Genomic DNA, 16,042 nt, shown 5'->3' with positions numbered 1-16,042 from the left:
GGCCTTCCTACCGCGACCGGGAGCCCCTGGGGGTTCCGCCCCGCCGGGGGGCGGCTGCCCGAGGCCTCTGCCCGCCGCCGGTCCCCGGCTCTCGGGGGCAGCCGCAGGGTCCCCGCGGTTCTGGGGCGCCAGGGGGCGGGCGCGCACTGTGCGCGGCACCGCGGAACGGCAGCGCCCCGGAGAGCCGCGGCCGGGCCCCCGGGGGGGAGCTCCCGGCTCGGCGGGGGCTGTGCCGCCCGCTGCGGGCACCTCGGCCGCGCGCGGGGCTTTGCGGCGGCCCCGGGCTGGGGGCCGAGCCCTGTCCCGCCGCCCGCCCCGGCGGGGCGCGAAGGGGTTAAGGCGCCCGGGGCCGGTCTCGCGGCGAGGGCGCAGCCTCCCCTCCCCGCTTCCCATCTGGATTCGATCAGGGCCGCGAGAGGCCAGAGCATTCCTGAGCGCTGAGGTGGAGGCAGCGCCGGCCGCGCTCTCCGACGGCCATGGGGCCCTGGCGCTGCTGCCTGCTGCTGCTGCCGCTCCTCGCCGTGGCCCCGCGCGCCCAGCAGCAGCAGTTCATGGAGTACGTGGAGCGGCGCCTCGCCCTGCTGGAGGTACCGAGCGGGGCTCCGCGCGCCGCTTCCCCCGCGGCTGGCGGGGCCGGGAGCAGGCCAGGGGCGAGGAGGAGCCGGCGGGGGGCCCCCGCGCGGCGCGGTGCGGGGGGGGCCCGGGAGAGGGACCGGGGGGGGGGGGGCGGGAGGGTCGCGGGCGCGGGACCGCGGCGGGACGGTGCCAGGACGCGAGCGCCGGGGAGCCGCGGGGGCTCCCGCCGTCGGGCGCGGGTGACGGGACGGCTGCCACGCGTGGGCCGTGCCGCACCGAGCCCCCGGTGTCCCCTCGGCCGCCCCAGGAGCGGATCTCGCAGTGGCACGACCAGAGCAGCCGCTATTCCACGGAGCTGCGAGACTTCAAGAACCAGGTGCTGGGGATGCTGGAGACTGCCGAGAAGGAGCGGGAGGCGCTGCGGTCGGAGGCGGAGGGCGCAGCAGTGCGCGTGGACCGCCTGGAGCGCGAGGTGGACTACCTGGAGACGCAGAACCCTGCGCCGCCCTGCGTGGAGGTGGACGAAACGCTGATGGAGAAGCAGGTGGCCACGGCTAAGCAGAGGAAGAACGAGAAGTACACCAAGCTGACTGGTGAGAGCCTGCCGCGGCTCCTCTGTGAGGTGGTCCCGGGTGCAGGGTTGCCCCAGGCTCGGTCACGTCGTGGCATTGACTCCCCAGCAGGGTCTGTGGTGTCTGTGGCACAGAACCCTGCACACCTGCAGCTGCCCGGGAGCTGCATGCAGGGCCCAGGCCAGAGCCTTGGGCATCTCCCAGGCTGAGCTGGGCTGGGCTGGGGGTGGCTTCCCTAGCCCAATGCACAGGAACAGAATGGGGCTTATTGGTGCCAGTGGGGATGGCACTGCAGCCTCTGCAGCAAGTTTGCAAGCGAGTTGCCTGGGGACTGGGGTGGGACACACCAAGACCTATGTGCACTGAGCACAGGGTGACCCCAGCGTGGGGTGGGAACCTCCCTGCCTGCTGGGCCAGGTGGCTTTCAGGCTTTCACAGCTGCTCAACTCTTGCAGATTGCAGTGACACCATTGCGAGCGTCAGAGCCATGAAGATCCTGAAGCGTTTTGGCAGTACCTCAGGTCTCTGGACCAAGGATGCTGCAGGGAACTCTGAGAAGATCTACGTCTTCGATGGCACTGCCAACGACACAGTGTATGTCTTCCCCCGCATGCGGGAATTCACCCTCTTCTCTGCCACCCGCAAGGCTGCCCGCATCAAGCTGCCCTACCCCTGGGTGGGCACTGGGCATCTTGTCTATGACGGGCACCTCTACTACATCCGCCAGCAGGGCCCCTTCCAGGTGATCAAGTTCAACTTGGCCAACAAGACAGTGGTGGACAGCTCAGTGTTCCCAGCCGAGGAGCAGATTCCCGTCTTCGGCCTCTCCCCCTTCACTTACATTGAGATGGCAGCAGATGAGGAGGGGCTCTGGGCCATCTATGCCACCAAGGAGAATGAGAAGAACATATGCCTGGCCAAGCTGGACCCCACCTCGCTGGACATCGAGCAGATGTGGGACACGCCATGCCCACGGGAGAACGCCGAGGGCGCCTTCGTGGTGTGTGGGGCGCTGCACGTGGCCTACAACACCCGCCTGCCCAGCCGCTCCCGCGTGCAGTGTGTCTTTGATGTCAGTGGGACGCTGGCCCCTGAGGATGCTTCCCTCGTCTACTTCCCCAAGCGCTATGGCTCCCACTCCAGCATGAAGTACAGCCCCCGGGAGAGGCAGATCTATGCTTGGGATGATGGCTACCAGATCATCTACCGCATGGAGATGAAGAAGAAGCTGGAGGTCTAAGGGGCCACGGCAGGGCGCCCCCACGCCTCTGGGAACCCTGCCCCAGTGAGCGTGGCTCTGCCCCTCCTGCCCTGTGGTAGCACCTCCAGCCCTGGCATGGGGTGGCACCTCTGCCCCGTATCCCATCACTGTGAAATGGTGAAATGCTGGACCCCCGCCCCAGGCCTCCCTCCACCTGCCAGCACGGGGTGTCCCTGCCTATGACCTCTCTGAAGAAACCTGGACTAATTTAACAAGGCTTTCTTCTCTGTGATACATTGAATAAATGCTATGCAGCTCACTGCAGCCACCTGCTTGGGGGGAGCATGGGGTGCTAGGGCCGGGCTCCGGAGCAGTGGGCTCCACACTGCCCCAGTCACCCCGAAGGGCTGTTCCCAAGAGTGGGGTGTCCGTGCAGGGCCGGCCAGAGCAGTGAGTATGGCTGCTGCTTGGGGGGGTTTGAGCAGGGGACCTGGGGGTCAGGCAGGACATTAGGCTGGGGCTTTGTCACCTCTGAGCCAGGCCAGGGCCTGCCTGTTTTGTATGTACAAAACTGTGAGCAAACAGCAAAATCCTTTAATCTGAGAGAACAACTGGAGATTTTCCTCACGTGTTGGTGAGGCATCCTAGCCAGCAGTCACCAGATGTTGCTGATTTTCCCAGTTTATGTCTAATGAAGCACACTTGTCTTCCCTCTGCAGTCACAGGGTTGTCACAAAACCCATACCTATGGCCATCAGTCCCCCAGGCCTCTTCCCATCCCCGCTTTGTGGTGATTAAACCTGCATGGCTCCATGGTGGCAGCACCCGAGCCCCAGAGGAGACGGGGGCAGGACGGGGCTGGTGCTGGAGCCCCTTGGGTGACAGCTCTGGCTCTGTCAGGCCTGAAGTCCCCCCATCTCTGATCGGGGGGGCTGGGGGCTGCAGCAGGCATGTGCTGGGCACGGACATGAGCACAGCACCAGGAGGGCCCTGGGCACAAAATGGGGCTTGGCCTTGGCCACCCACAGCTGGCAGCAGCATTGAGTGCCACTGTGCCACGTCCCGCCAGTCCCTGCCACATCACCCAGCAGCAACTACCCCACGTGCTTCCACTCGTACCTCACCCCTGGGCAATGCAGGACTTGGCCCAGAGATGCCAGAGGTCATCCAGAAACCCAGATGTTCTGTGATTTATTCCTATCACAGTTGCTCCAGATGCCTGAGAACACAGAGGCTGAATTACGAGGTGTCTGTGTGTCATTAAGCATGCTTTTTTCACATTAGAAATCAGGTCTGGGTACAAACGCTCAGTATATGAAGCTGTGAGATTACCTGACCAGATGAGGATTCCTCCTGCTGGTGTGGCGCAGGGCTGCCCAGGCACCCCAGGGAGGTGATGGGGAGCATGACTGCAGCGCATCCAGGGGGCTCTGGGGGCTGTGGCCATGGTGCGAAGGGCCATGAGCCCTCCTGAGCCACAGCACCGCCACGCCGTCCCTGTGCTGCTGAAAAGCTGGGCCTGCCTCGAGGGATGCTGTCCTGCAACGTGAAGGTGACTCGATACTTGCTTCAAGTTCTGTATTATAATTATCTTGATTGCACAAGAAAAATGTTTAAACACACACTTTGAATGACTGTAATTGGGTGGTGCTGAAAGTTTAACACAGTGCAAATCAAGCAGAGAAATAATCCAAGTGAGAAGAATGATGTGAACCGTCAAGTTAATTTATAGCCCTTTTCAAGATCAATAACTACAGTAACAGAAATACAATTTTCAGAAATTGCACAGTTGTAAATAATTACGCCAATGATTTCTCTAGCTTGAATTAAAACTGGTGGGGCAGCAATGATTCTACACCAGAAAACATCTAACCTGAAACAGCATTCCTGCAAAATCTGACGGTCACTGCCACAGATATCGGTGCTCACCTTGGCATCAGTGGCATGAGGTACAGACAGCAGCTGCACTGGCAGGCTTTTGGTTGTCCAGAGTGGCACAAGTCCATCAAACATTTTAATGTCTTTGGAAAATCTGGCCGATTAGGATTCACCTTGCCATTGCAGGAGGGGCACGACGCCCTGCGGCTGGCCTGTGTTGCACAGAGCTCCTCTCCGGAGCCCCGGCAGAGCAGACAGGAAGGCCAGCCTATCCACAGTGACAAACGTGGCTCTTCTGTGAGAGCTGAGAACCTGTGATTTACTCACAGAAAACTTCTCACGAAACAAGAGGCAAACGGTTTTCTATCCACTGCGTTGTGGCTGTGCCGCAGACGCAGCCCATCCAGCCACAGCTTTACCCAGGCTTGCGGCCCCCAGGCAGCGACCATGGTCTTGGTGCATCCCGAGCACTGCCGGGTGACAGCCACGGCCTGAACCACCTGGGTGCACCTAGCAGGCCAGGATGCCATGACATGGGAAAGCAGGGACGCTTGCGAAGCATTTACTAGCACGGGAAATGGCAGCTTTTGGGGCGGGAGGGCCGCCTGCTGCCACCCTGTAAAGTGCCGACATGACAAACGCTGCCTGCCGTCGCCTACAGTATCACCATGCTTATGTGGAATTTGTTTTGTACAAACACTTTGGGAATGAGGCAAAACAGAAAAATAACTGCAGTGTCTGATCGGCTTATAAAATGCAGTACTTATGTAGCACTCCACATCCTCAAAGTACTTCAAGAAACATCAACAAATTAATCCTCAGAATAACCCTGTAAAGCAGAACAGCATTATCTGCGTTTGCTGACAAACCCTTAGACAAAAATCATGTTTGATCTGTAAAAGTGGTTCCACTCTGAGCTGGCTGAAGGGAGCTCGGGCAAACCGTGGCTGCTCCTGTGCAGCATCCCGTGTGGCCAGTGGGCTGAGCAAACCCCAAGCCCCCAGCCCGCAGCTGCCCTCACCCGGAACAAAGACGTAAAGGCTAGAGTAAAGGCTAGAAGTAAAGTCTAGACGTAAAGGCTAGAGTTCACCTCCTGCTAGGTTTTATTGATTTCTCTTTTTCTTGCTTAAATATTTATATACCTCATTAAGAGGAAGCAAAGGTTGTGCCACAGGTAGTGGGGCTGCCAGGACAGAGTGCCCTGATAAACATTAATTACCCCCCACCTGCATCTCTGCCCCTGGGGGTGGGGGAATGGGGGGGGGGGACAATGACACCTGCATTTAAACCCTGGGGATCAACATCTGCTCCACTGACCTTGCCCGTGCTTCTGCTGCCAGGTGCATCTCTGCCCCAGCCCTTTCCTGGCACTGCTCACACCCTCCGTGCCTCCGCCTCCCGGAGCTTCCTTAAGCCCCCTGCCCCTATTGGGAACAGGGTTTTCCTTAGCTTGTGGGGCTGGTCCTTCGTCACTCTGCACAGCCCAGACCTCAGAACTGCCCAGGCCACTGCCACCCACCGAGTCCCTCTGAGCTACCATGCATTTAGGAGGATGAACTCCTGAACTCAGAGTTACCGGTGGCAGAGACTCTGCTGTATTCCTGTTCATCCCTTGGGCAGGTTTACCTACAGCCACTGTGGCCAGGCCCTTTCCCCCACCAGATTTTCTTTAAAGCTTTTTTTCTAAGTGTGTCCCTGCCTCAGCTGGCTGATGAAGGTGGCTCCAGCACAAGAGCAGGGACTCACTCGTGTCCCCCTGCTCTCCGGGCCGTGGGCTGCAGCATGCACAATGCCTTGTGGTACACGTCCCTGACCCAGAGCTGCCGCAGCTCCACAGGGGGCAGAGAGCCTCTCCGCAGAGGCAGTGCTTCACAGCAGTGCTATCACTTTCTGTAATGAGAGATTAGTGGAAAATATGTTAATATGCCTTTTCTGGTGAAGTCACTGCTTTCCTTGTGAGTCTACAGCTTCTCATGCTTTAATTGCCAAATATTTTATCTCTTTAAAGAAGAATCTGTGTAAGTAATAATTCCTTTCATCTCTGTTCCTCTTGAAAAATACTTCCCTTCGGAAGGCAATCTGATAAAGTAAATTGAGAAGTTATGTTAACACTAGGAAAGAGAAAGCAAGATCTCCCACAGCTATTTTTTTCCTCTTTGTCTAATTCTCAAGGATGCTGGCTTTTTTTCTTGCTCTTTTCCAGCTCATGAGAACCGTTGATAAAGTGAAATGATTTTTCATGTAGTATTAGAACCTAGGAAACTAAATTAAAAGTAGGCAACTTAAACAAGTGTATTGTAAAGATACTATTGTATTGAAACAAGAAGAGGAGAATAACTTCTCCATTTAATACTTTCTTAATGCCTGGTTGGCAAGTATAATCACAGGCTTTTAACTTCAAATAGGTATTTCTGCCCACATAACATCTGGTTGAGGTCTAACTCGTCACACATGAATTGGGAAGCAATAATGCTCTCTGTCCAGGACTTCACAGAAGTGGGAGGATGTTGGAGCTTGGGAGGATCTTAGTGTCAGGAAGGAAAGAAGATGGCAGCAGCTTGCTTAAGGTCCTTTGTGCTTTGCAATGGAAGTATAGAATAAGCAAAACCAAATTCACCAGAATAGGTTGCTGAGAGCCTCGTGGCAGAGAGGCAGAGCCCTGGCCTATGGCTTCATGCTGGTGTGGGCTGGGCTGGAGCTGGAGCTGAACCTGCTGGTGCCCAGGCAGGAGTTGGTGACTGGGCTGGCTGGCTGAGGCAGTCTCCTTCTTCTCAAAGTAGGATCTTCCAAATAACAGCAGGGTTAAAGCAGGGTTAAAGTACGTGCTTAATCACAGCTCTGCACTACTTCTGTTTTTTGCATTGTCAGGGCTCTCAGGGATCTACAACGCAGTCTTGCAGATTTGAGGACAGAAGGGCCCCTGGGCTGTGAGTGTTAAAGGGTGGGGGGGAACGGGACTGCAGGGGCAGGAGTCACAAGGTGCTGTGGGATGCTTTCCTGGGATGCTGACCCTTGCCCACTGTCCTGCTGAGCCCTGTGCTACCCCATCCAGCCTGGGGCACATCAGTCTGGTGGGGAATGTGGCTGAGGCCCCTCGTCTGCAACCACTTCTGCCTGGCGGAGATGATGATGATGAGAGATCCAGGGATCAGCATGCTGGGCTGCAGCTCTGTTCAGCTTGCCTCTACCTCCCCCAGCCCTGCATTTCCTCCTCAAGCAGTGGATGCGGCTCCTGCCGTGCCCTCTGCGGCACCCAGCTGCCTCCCACCACCAGCCCCCGTCCCACCACAGTGCTCTCGTTCCCTCTGCACTCTCCTCTTCACAAGTGCTTTGCTGGCAGAGGCAAAGGGAGAGACAGAAACTGGGATTTCATTAAAGAAGTGGATTCTGCAAAAATATGGGGCTCACTGCGGAGCTGACAGGTCTGCTGGAGGGAAGCAATCGTGCTCTGCTCATCCTTCCTAGTGCTGGGGCATCTGTACCATCCTTTCCTCTTGACAAGAAGATTAAAACCAAAATCTTTGGATTCAGAGCTCACAGCCCTGTCAGAGAAGCTGTGGTTTGCAACATACAAAGTTTCATTATTTTCTGGACAGTTTCCATTATGAACAGAATTTGCAGTTACCTCAGTACTTTGATCAGGCTGGATTATGCTGCATGCATTGCTCCCAATTCGCAGTAAGAGGTTTGTCTCCAGTCAACAAGGCTATTGCTGATACGAGGAGGACCCACGCAGGCAGCTTGCACCATCTTCAGGATTTCATGCATCCTGCAGTCTACATGATTTCAGTGGGATCTTCTCTGGGGTGTTATTATTACTAATTCTATTATTATGAAAGATGTTTCCTGAGGACACAAAAATACTAGCTCAGCTATTCATCTAAGCAGTTCTTTAATTCCTCTGCTCTCTGAAAATCAGCTCCCAGAGCCTGTCTGGAATAGATCCAAATTTTCTGCTCAGTACATGCTCCCAAGGCAAAAGTGCTGAGGGATGCAGTGGTCCTTCCTGTGGCAAAGTAGAGCTTGAGTTTCCCTCCCCTGTGCTTTGCTCTGGCACCGGCTGCAGCCAGGGGATCGTGGACCGGTTCCAAAGACCCCCAGAAGGGTTTTCCTCGTCTGTTTGCCTCTGGCCCCTCTCCTGCAGCTGAGGTTGGGTAAATGGCAACTCCAGGCCCGAGGCACAGGCAGGGGCAGGTGCCCTGCTCCGTGCAGTGAGTACCTGTGGCTGTGCTCAGGGACGTGGGACCCCAGGGGGCCGGAGCGGCTGCCCCTGCGTTGCACAGCACCCCGGTGCTGCGGCCGAGATGGTGCCTTTCTGCTGCAGGCATCTGGCAGCCTGGAAGGACATATAACCATGGTAACCAATTATTATGGAAAATTGATGTCATGGCTACATAGGTAGGGTCAAAACAAACAATTTTTTTTTTCTGTTTCTAATAAAATACAGAAGTGTATTACTGACTCACTAGTATCATAGTTAAATGGATTTCTCCAAAATTGCCTACTAGCCCTTGCAAGTGAAGTGAAGATTAGTACTTTCCATGGAATTGCTCCAGTAAGAAAAAAATGTGAGGTCTGACTAAATCCACGAGGCAAAGCTGCCAGGGCGGGCATCCGTGGAGGGGACCGGTGGCCAGGAGCCTGCGCAGCTCGGTGCAGCGGGGCTGCCTCCTTGTCCCAGCTGCTCTGAGGGGCCCTGGCTCGTCACCCCCGCCTCACCAAGGCGACGTGCTTCCTTCCTTGTCTCTTGCCAAGCAGCAGCGCTTGGCACCTCTCACTCCAAGCTGCATGCTTGCAATGGGTGTGGAGACGTTTTAATGCTGTTTTAGAGCCACGGAGCATCTCAGATGACCGAGCCACTGGCTGGGGCAGGAGGAGCAGGTCCGTGACAGGTCTCTACGTGGTAGGGGAAGCTGGGGCAGAGTGCTGCTCCTGGGGCATGCAGGTGGTGGCAGGAGCCTGCCAGGCACCCAGGGAGCCGGGGTAGCGGCTGTGGGGCTGGTGGGCGAGCTCCCAGCGGGAAGGCAAGATTTTTTATGTGTTATGAGACCATGCAACGGAGAGGAAAAAGAGAACAAAGAAATGCATATTAATGTATCAATTAATTTGCAGTAGAAAGGCAGTCCCTGCCCTCCATGTAGCTACTTCCTGCTGAGTAGCTGCAGCCCTTCAGTCACTTTACATCTCCTGTTTAACCTCAAAGTGCTCCAAGCTTTGCAACCTGGAGAACTCCAACAGATAAGCAGGCAGCCCACAGACCAGAGTTATGGTTTGTAATCAGCTCCTGGAGGAGATTGCTCCTCACAGCTTTGTTCTAAATTCTCGGTGCTTCCTTGACTGCATTTTTTTTTTCTATAAAAGCAAGGTTTTAAATGAAAAGCAGTTTTCCCCAGTGGAGCCATCTCCAATGTCAGAGTAATCTGCCATCTTCTTTCCATTCCTTATCCAAGCTTGCCTGAGAAATTGAAATGTTCAGGTTGCTGCAGAATACAGCAAGAAAGAAATATTAATTTAATCAAGGGACATCAGTACCAATAAATCCCATGAAATTTGGCACAGCTAGGGTGCAGCATCCTCATGCTGTGTGTCATTTGTGCAATATCCCTTTGCGATGCTCAGCTGTATTCAGGCAAACCAGGCAATTATGTGCCATTGATTTGTATTCCTGGATCTTCCATTTCTCCATTCCAAAAGCTGCTTTCACAGGCTTAGAGAAACATGCAGTTTCAGGAAAGAACTATTTTTACCACATCATCCACTCTGTTCCTGCTTCTGGGAACTCTTGTTTTGGGCCAAAGAAACCACATCTGCTGGGGTCCTTGGAATTGACCTGGACCCCAAGGCAAGCCTTCCTGGGGTGGGGCCCCTGCCACCCCAGCCCCCGGCGCATGCCATGGGGCAGAAACACAGCTGCTGCCCTTGGCTGGGCATCCTGGCACCAGCTTTTCTGAATGGAGCCACTGGTCCTGGCACCTTCCCAGGACAGAGGGGATATTGCTCGGGGTGTGAAGGAGGGCATTCTGGGTTTCAGTCCTCAGAGATTTAAAACATCCTCTAGCTAAACAAATTCTGATTACATTCAATCTCCAGTCAGCCATGGTTCGCCCCGAAGGGTGTTTGTTGCTGAGGTATTTGACGATCCTGCATCTGGCAGCACCAATGCCTATTGCTGCAGGGACTATCTTTGCTCTGGAAAACATCTTATTTTTTGCTGGTCATTCAGACACACCAGACAAATTCCACATTTCAGAAAGAAGATTGATTTTTAAGTTCTGTGGATTTATGATAGAAAATAATGAAGACCTTTGACATTTTTGTTATGTTTTATTGTCCATGAGAAAGAAGCCTGTGCTGGGAGGCTGTTGCCGCCTTGGTGGGTGACGGCAGCAGGGCCAGCCTGGCTCCTATGCAGCACCCAGCACCATCACCCTCTGCAGCAAGCCAGGGGCAGCTCACACCACACTGGGAGAATTTTAAGCCATTCTTTTTAGAGTGAGGAACCCAAAAAAAGCCTGAAATCACCACTCCAATCAAGCACAAGTGGCAGTGAGGACAGCCCTGTGTTAAGGTGTTCTGTAGTTTGCTGCAGTGGCTGCAAGTGCTGCAGGGAAAGAGATGCTGCTGGGGCAGTTTTTGAGTACCCAGTGCAGCAAAATAACATCAGATGCTGCCTTGGTGCTACAGCTCTAGGAGCATGCACAGCCCAGCCCTGACTGGTGGCGTTGCGTTTGAGGAATGAGCTTCCAAGACCCTCTCCTGGGCCAGCACCAGCTCATCCTATTTACTTGGAATACAAACAACTGCAGCGTCTGCTTGCACAACACCATTTGGGGGCTCGGTGATGTTTTTTTCTCCATCGCAAGGGAGAACACCGCCTGCTCTCTGGGACCGGATGGAGCATGGCATGACTTCACAAACCCCTTTCACAGTTGCAGCTGTAGAAACATGATGTTTGTGCTGGTTCACCCCCCCACATGGCTTTGCAAAGTGTGACGAGCATTTGGGCAGCTGGATATTGTGCTGGGAAGCAGATGGGGCTGCAAAAAAAAAGCCTGATGCAACCGTGTCCTTCAGCCCCTGAGCACGGTCTGCTTCCCTAGGGCTCCGCGGGGGCTCTGGCCCGGCACCCCCTGGCCACGGCACATGATCCCCCACACTCTGGCAGAGATCCCGCTAAGGCTGGGGGCAGGCAGAGCAATGCCAGCAGCCTTGCGGGACACGCACAGCGTGCAGCAATTAGAGGTTCATTAGATAAAGCTGAAGCTACACAACAGGCAGTAAGCTCCTCCTGGTTTCTGTAACTGCTATGGCCTGGCAGAGTGCACATCTCCAGCAGGCAGGGGCCATACCCAACAGCCAGACTGCGTTGCCACGCGTGGTGCAGACATGCTCAAAGGGGAGAAGCACCAGGGCCTGTGGCAGCGCCAAGCAGCCCCGGGTGGTGCTGCTGGGGCTGGGGAGGGGGCACATCGCTTTGTGCTCAGGGCTGAGGGGCTGGAGCGGTGGGCAGGACAGCCCCGCTGAGGGTCCCAGAGCATCACGAGCAGAGCAACGAGCAGCATCCTGCTTCATTTATGTGAGCTATCCAAGAGCAGCGCTGGCAAGCTGACTTGATTTTAAAAAAAAAACGTAATTACTGCGTTTCCACTCTATTCCTTCTGGCAGGAAAAAAAAAAAATTCTAACGCGGTTTGAAATGGAGAGGGATGTGCAGCTGCGACCAGAAGGTTAGGACCAGGTCTCTTACTTTGGAAGAAATTAACAATACAGAAGGAATTTGCCTATGCGCCTTTGATGACTGGGCTACGTTTCCCAGTCATCGGTTCACTATGGGATGCTCTGCTCCTCTGACTGCACCTGCCCCCAGCACAGGCGATGTCCTCTCTACCACACACCCCCCTTCCCCATAGACACCTCCATGGGGTGCAGCGCTGGAACCCCAGCCCTGCCTCGTGTCACAGCAGCGCCCGGGTGATCCAGGAAGGGCCGCGGGGACCCTGGGCAGGGAGGAGCCAGGAGGATGGCACCCCAGACTCAGTGGGCTCTTTGTCTGCCTAATCACATTTTTGCATTTTATTTCTGGTGCTATAGCTACTCTTGTCTCCACTTGGCTTTGGTGACAACTGTTTCCATGGCAACAGAATATGCTCTAGGATTTGTGTTGAGCCATTCAAAGGTATTTTATTAGCTTTAATGAACTGTCTTTTTAATAGAAACCTACACTGGGTTTTTGAAATATATGTGCTGTAAATTCCTTATTTTTAATTAGAAATGTCATAGGAACATAATGTATGTAACTATATTTGTATGACTAGTGGACTGTTTAAAAATGTTTATATATAAAACAGTAAAACGTAATTACAAATTATCATTGTGTTAAGTCCAGGAAAACAAAAGAAAACATTTCTTGAACATTTAAGTGACATTGCCACTGAAGGCTGACTGCAGCAGAGGTGTCATTAGCCAAGCAGTGTTACCAGGGATGCCTCCAGCGCTTGGACCAAATCCATTTTTTTCTAGGTTTGTGCATCTGCAAAGAAGAGCCAAGCTCCGCTTCTCACGGTCTCACCTGCAGCACTGGCCTCTTGACAGCCCTGACTTTGGGGTGATGTTCATCCTGGCAAAAAAACAGGCTACAGCTCCTGCCCAGCTCCTTTTCCATCGCAGCTTTCTTCTCAGTGCAGACAGCAGAGCTTCACAGCAGCTGACCTCACTTTCCACTGTGTGTTTTTCACATTTTTCTCATATACCAAGTTATTTTGTTGTCAAATCAGCGGGTAGGAACTTGGCTGTGGACAGTTCCTTGGCCCCACCTCTGTTCCCTCGTAATGAGCAGTCCAACATACCCGTGGGGTTTCACATTGCCCTGTGTCCCCATCATTAAACTAGCAGTAATTAAATGGCAGGCCTCACTGCAGTTTCTCTTGCTTTTCCTACAGTCAGTCATTGTTCTATGAAACTGGAGACTGAGAGACTAAAATCAAAAAGAAAAGGAAGGTCTGGGAACGCTGTCGTGTGTTTATTTTGTTTGCATTACTCAACAAAAAGTAAACTATTCATTTGTGGCTGCTTGCAGACTTTGCAAAGAGACCAACAACCAGTGTTTGTGCAGGCTGTTCCATGGTATGTGGCCCTGAGGTGGTCCGCCTCATTTTGCTCGATAATCATCACTCCTCTGTGAGTTATTACATAATTAAGAGTAGCATGGAAAGAGGGAGGGAGTAATAAAGTCTGATTGAATTCTGGGATGGGGCTTATGCCAGCTTCAGCTGTTTTCAGAGTTATAATCCCTCTTTAGATGTCAGAGAAATATTTGTGCTTGTACAGTGTAGCTAGTTTCCATTAGTGTGACCAATCTTCTCGAGTGGCTGTGCTGAGGTGATGATAAACACACAATGGTTTGATTATCCCCTTTTTGAGGGACGAGGCAAAATCTCAGCATTTAAAATATAAATGTAGGGGTTTTTTGAGCCATCGAGGAGTGGGTGTTTTTCGCTAGCAAGAGATCCAGTTTTCCAGCAATGCAAGTGACAGTCAGTATTGAGTGGAAATTGATTATCTGTGTGAAGCAAGGATTAAAAATAGAAGCTTTGTGTCAAACCCCACGTATGTTTTGACTAAATCCTAGATAACAAGAAGAATGGATAAAAGACAGAGACTATACAGAGAACACCAAAAAAACAAGAAGCCAGGATTAAAGAAGAAAAAAAAATTGAGTGGGTTAGTGCAATTAGAGACTGTCAAGTGCCATCCTCTTATCCAGCTGGGACTGCAGCAGCTTGCTCTGGGCACATCTTCCACTCTGCACTTGCGTTACAGGTGCTTTGATCTACAAACCTGTAAGAAGCCACTTCCTATTCATGACATTAAAAACCTGAAGGCTCAGTCCAGCTCAGATCAAGTTTCAGGGAGCCTGCAGTCAGCTTTTGAACTAACCACTGTAAACCGATTATTTGGGATGGTTAGAACTCTTTCCTATAATAAGACTGGAATGTTCCCAGAAAGGATGAGTTGCCCTGGAAGTACTCAGTGGTGTCCCTTGGTAGAAGTATACAGTACTTCTCTTTATGCTGGAAAACTACTTTCACCAGTTTTCCTGGTACTACTTTTACTAGTTTTACCACCTTTCTGCTTAAATGGACTGTAAGCTCTTGATTTTTTTATCTTTTTTTTTTTTTCTTCCGTGACTATTGCCAGCAGATCCCCAAAGAATGTGCACAGCCTGTCCCAGGACAATCAAGAACTGTGGCTCTGATAGCCTAAGGAGTGTCTGCTTCAAAACGTGTGGTCTGCCTTTGCAGCATCCCTTACCATGTGAGGATGTGTTATCATCACCTTCAGTAACATCTGCTATGATTACTGTAACCATCTGAAATCACATAGCACATGATTACTGCTTTTATGAGAGGAAGCATTTCACAAGGCAAGGCAAGAGTTACAATAAAATGATTTTATTGTTTCTGCTTCTATAGCACGTGGCACATAAAGAGAATTAAGACACAAGGTGTGACTAGAAGGTACGTATTTGTCCATCACTGAACTCATCTTACCCAGAAAATCAATGCAAATGAATATCCTTCTCTGCATTCACAATAGTTCTGATGTTCAGTGAAGGCTGATGCTGTGACATTTAGGAAAACGAAAACTGAAGTTGACCTGAAAATTGTGGCTGATGGATGCAGTTCCTGCTAACCTGATGTGAGAAGGAATGGCTGTCTCTCTAGCAAATTTTGTTTTGACTCAAAACCTAAATATTTTAATTTAATTTTATTAATTTAATTAATTTAATCACAATGGAACAAATAGCACTAACATATTTAGCAACTCAGAAAAAAAATCCAAGATGTGAAAGCGTCCAGAATCTGCAGCTGTCTGATAAAGATCAGCTGAATTAGCTGTACTTGCAAAGCTAGTACATAGCGTTGTAACTTCATTTTTGGTCTCTGCAGCCAAGGAGCCAGGGAAGTTTCATTTTTCACAATTTGATCTTCCTCCGAGTCTTGGGCCCTAGAAACTTTATTCATTAAGGAAGTGCTGATTATTCAAGACAAAAGTGTGGAAGTTTTTCTACTATTAGTTGTTTTTCTATATTTCCCTTTACCCTTTTGTTCACCCTTTATTACTAGGATGATGTAAGAAATAAAGATCTAGTGTTCATGCAAGAATATCACCTATTTCTGTAACTTCTTTTCCCCCTTCATGTCTGAGCTCCACTCATGACAACTCCAGTGCTCCACATGATGTGGTGATGTTACAGGGGGGTAAAGAGCAGCAGCTACAAAGGGAGTCTTAAGAAACTGTTCATGCAGGTAGCTCTAGGGAAACTTGAAATACAGAAATACAGTTCCACCCCACTCCCCACTCCCCACCCCCACCTCCCCCGAGGAACCAACAGTTTTTCTCTTTATATATGACAAAAGGAATTTGGGATATACACTGCACACACTTCTAACAGCTCATGAACACCTCTACATGAACAGGAAACCTGTAAACACATTGCTGAATTTAGGCTGATCACAACAGTAAAGAGCTGCTCACAGACCAGAAGAAGACTTCTCGAGTCTTCCAGTTCTGTTCTTCTAAGCAGGCACAGACAGTGCAGCGCAGCTGGTCCAGATGTCTCCTTTCCTGACAAAGTGTGCTGTCTGTAGAAACTCAAAACATCTTTGCAATTTTCCAACCTTCATACACATTAAAAACTATTTTACATCTTATTTTACAGACCAAATTTCCAGCTCATGTCTCAGTACACCTTCTTCCTTTGGAAACAGGTCTGTACAGTAAAATCCACAAAAAGAAACACATCACCTTGGGAG

General features: G+C 51.9%; 1 protein-coding gene and 1 long non-coding RNA gene across 3 annotated transcripts; both read left to right on the top strand.

Annotated features, from left to right (window-relative positions):
- The first annotated feature begins 219 nt into the window (after positions 1-219).
- Positions 220-2,668, top strand: OLFML3 (olfactomedin like 3). The gene is made up of 3 exons (XM_040536282.1): positions 220-587; positions 884-1,169; positions 1,604-2,668. The coding sequence occupies exons 1-3, from the start codon at positions 477-479 to the stop codon at positions 2,386-2,388; spliced, it is 1,182 nt and encodes a 393-aa protein (XP_040392216.1). The 5' UTR covers positions 220-476; the 3' UTR covers positions 2,389-2,668.
- Positions 2,669-11,951: 9,283 nt separating this feature from the next.
- LOC121059320 lies at positions 11,952-15,593 on the top strand. 2 transcript variants are annotated; one of them, XR_005814483.1, is made up of 4 exons: positions 11,952-12,402; positions 12,747-13,349; positions 13,855-14,045; positions 14,427-15,593. It is a non-coding gene; the product is annotated as an uncharacterized LOC121059320 (long non-coding RNA). The 2 variants fall into 2 exon arrangements; XR_005814484.1 differs by lacking the exon at positions 13,855-14,045.
- Positions 15,594-16,042: the final 449 nt, after the last annotated feature.

Source organism: Cygnus olor, chromosome 24 (genome assembly GCF_009769625.2).
Source record: "Cygnus olor isolate bCygOlo1 chromosome 24, bCygOlo1.pri.v2, whole genome shotgun sequence".
Taxonomy (NCBI): domain Eukaryota; kingdom Metazoa; phylum Chordata; class Aves; order Anseriformes; family Anatidae; genus Cygnus; species Cygnus olor.
Note: the sequence above shows the minus strand (reverse complement) of the source record. Positions and strands in the feature narration are given on the sequence as shown.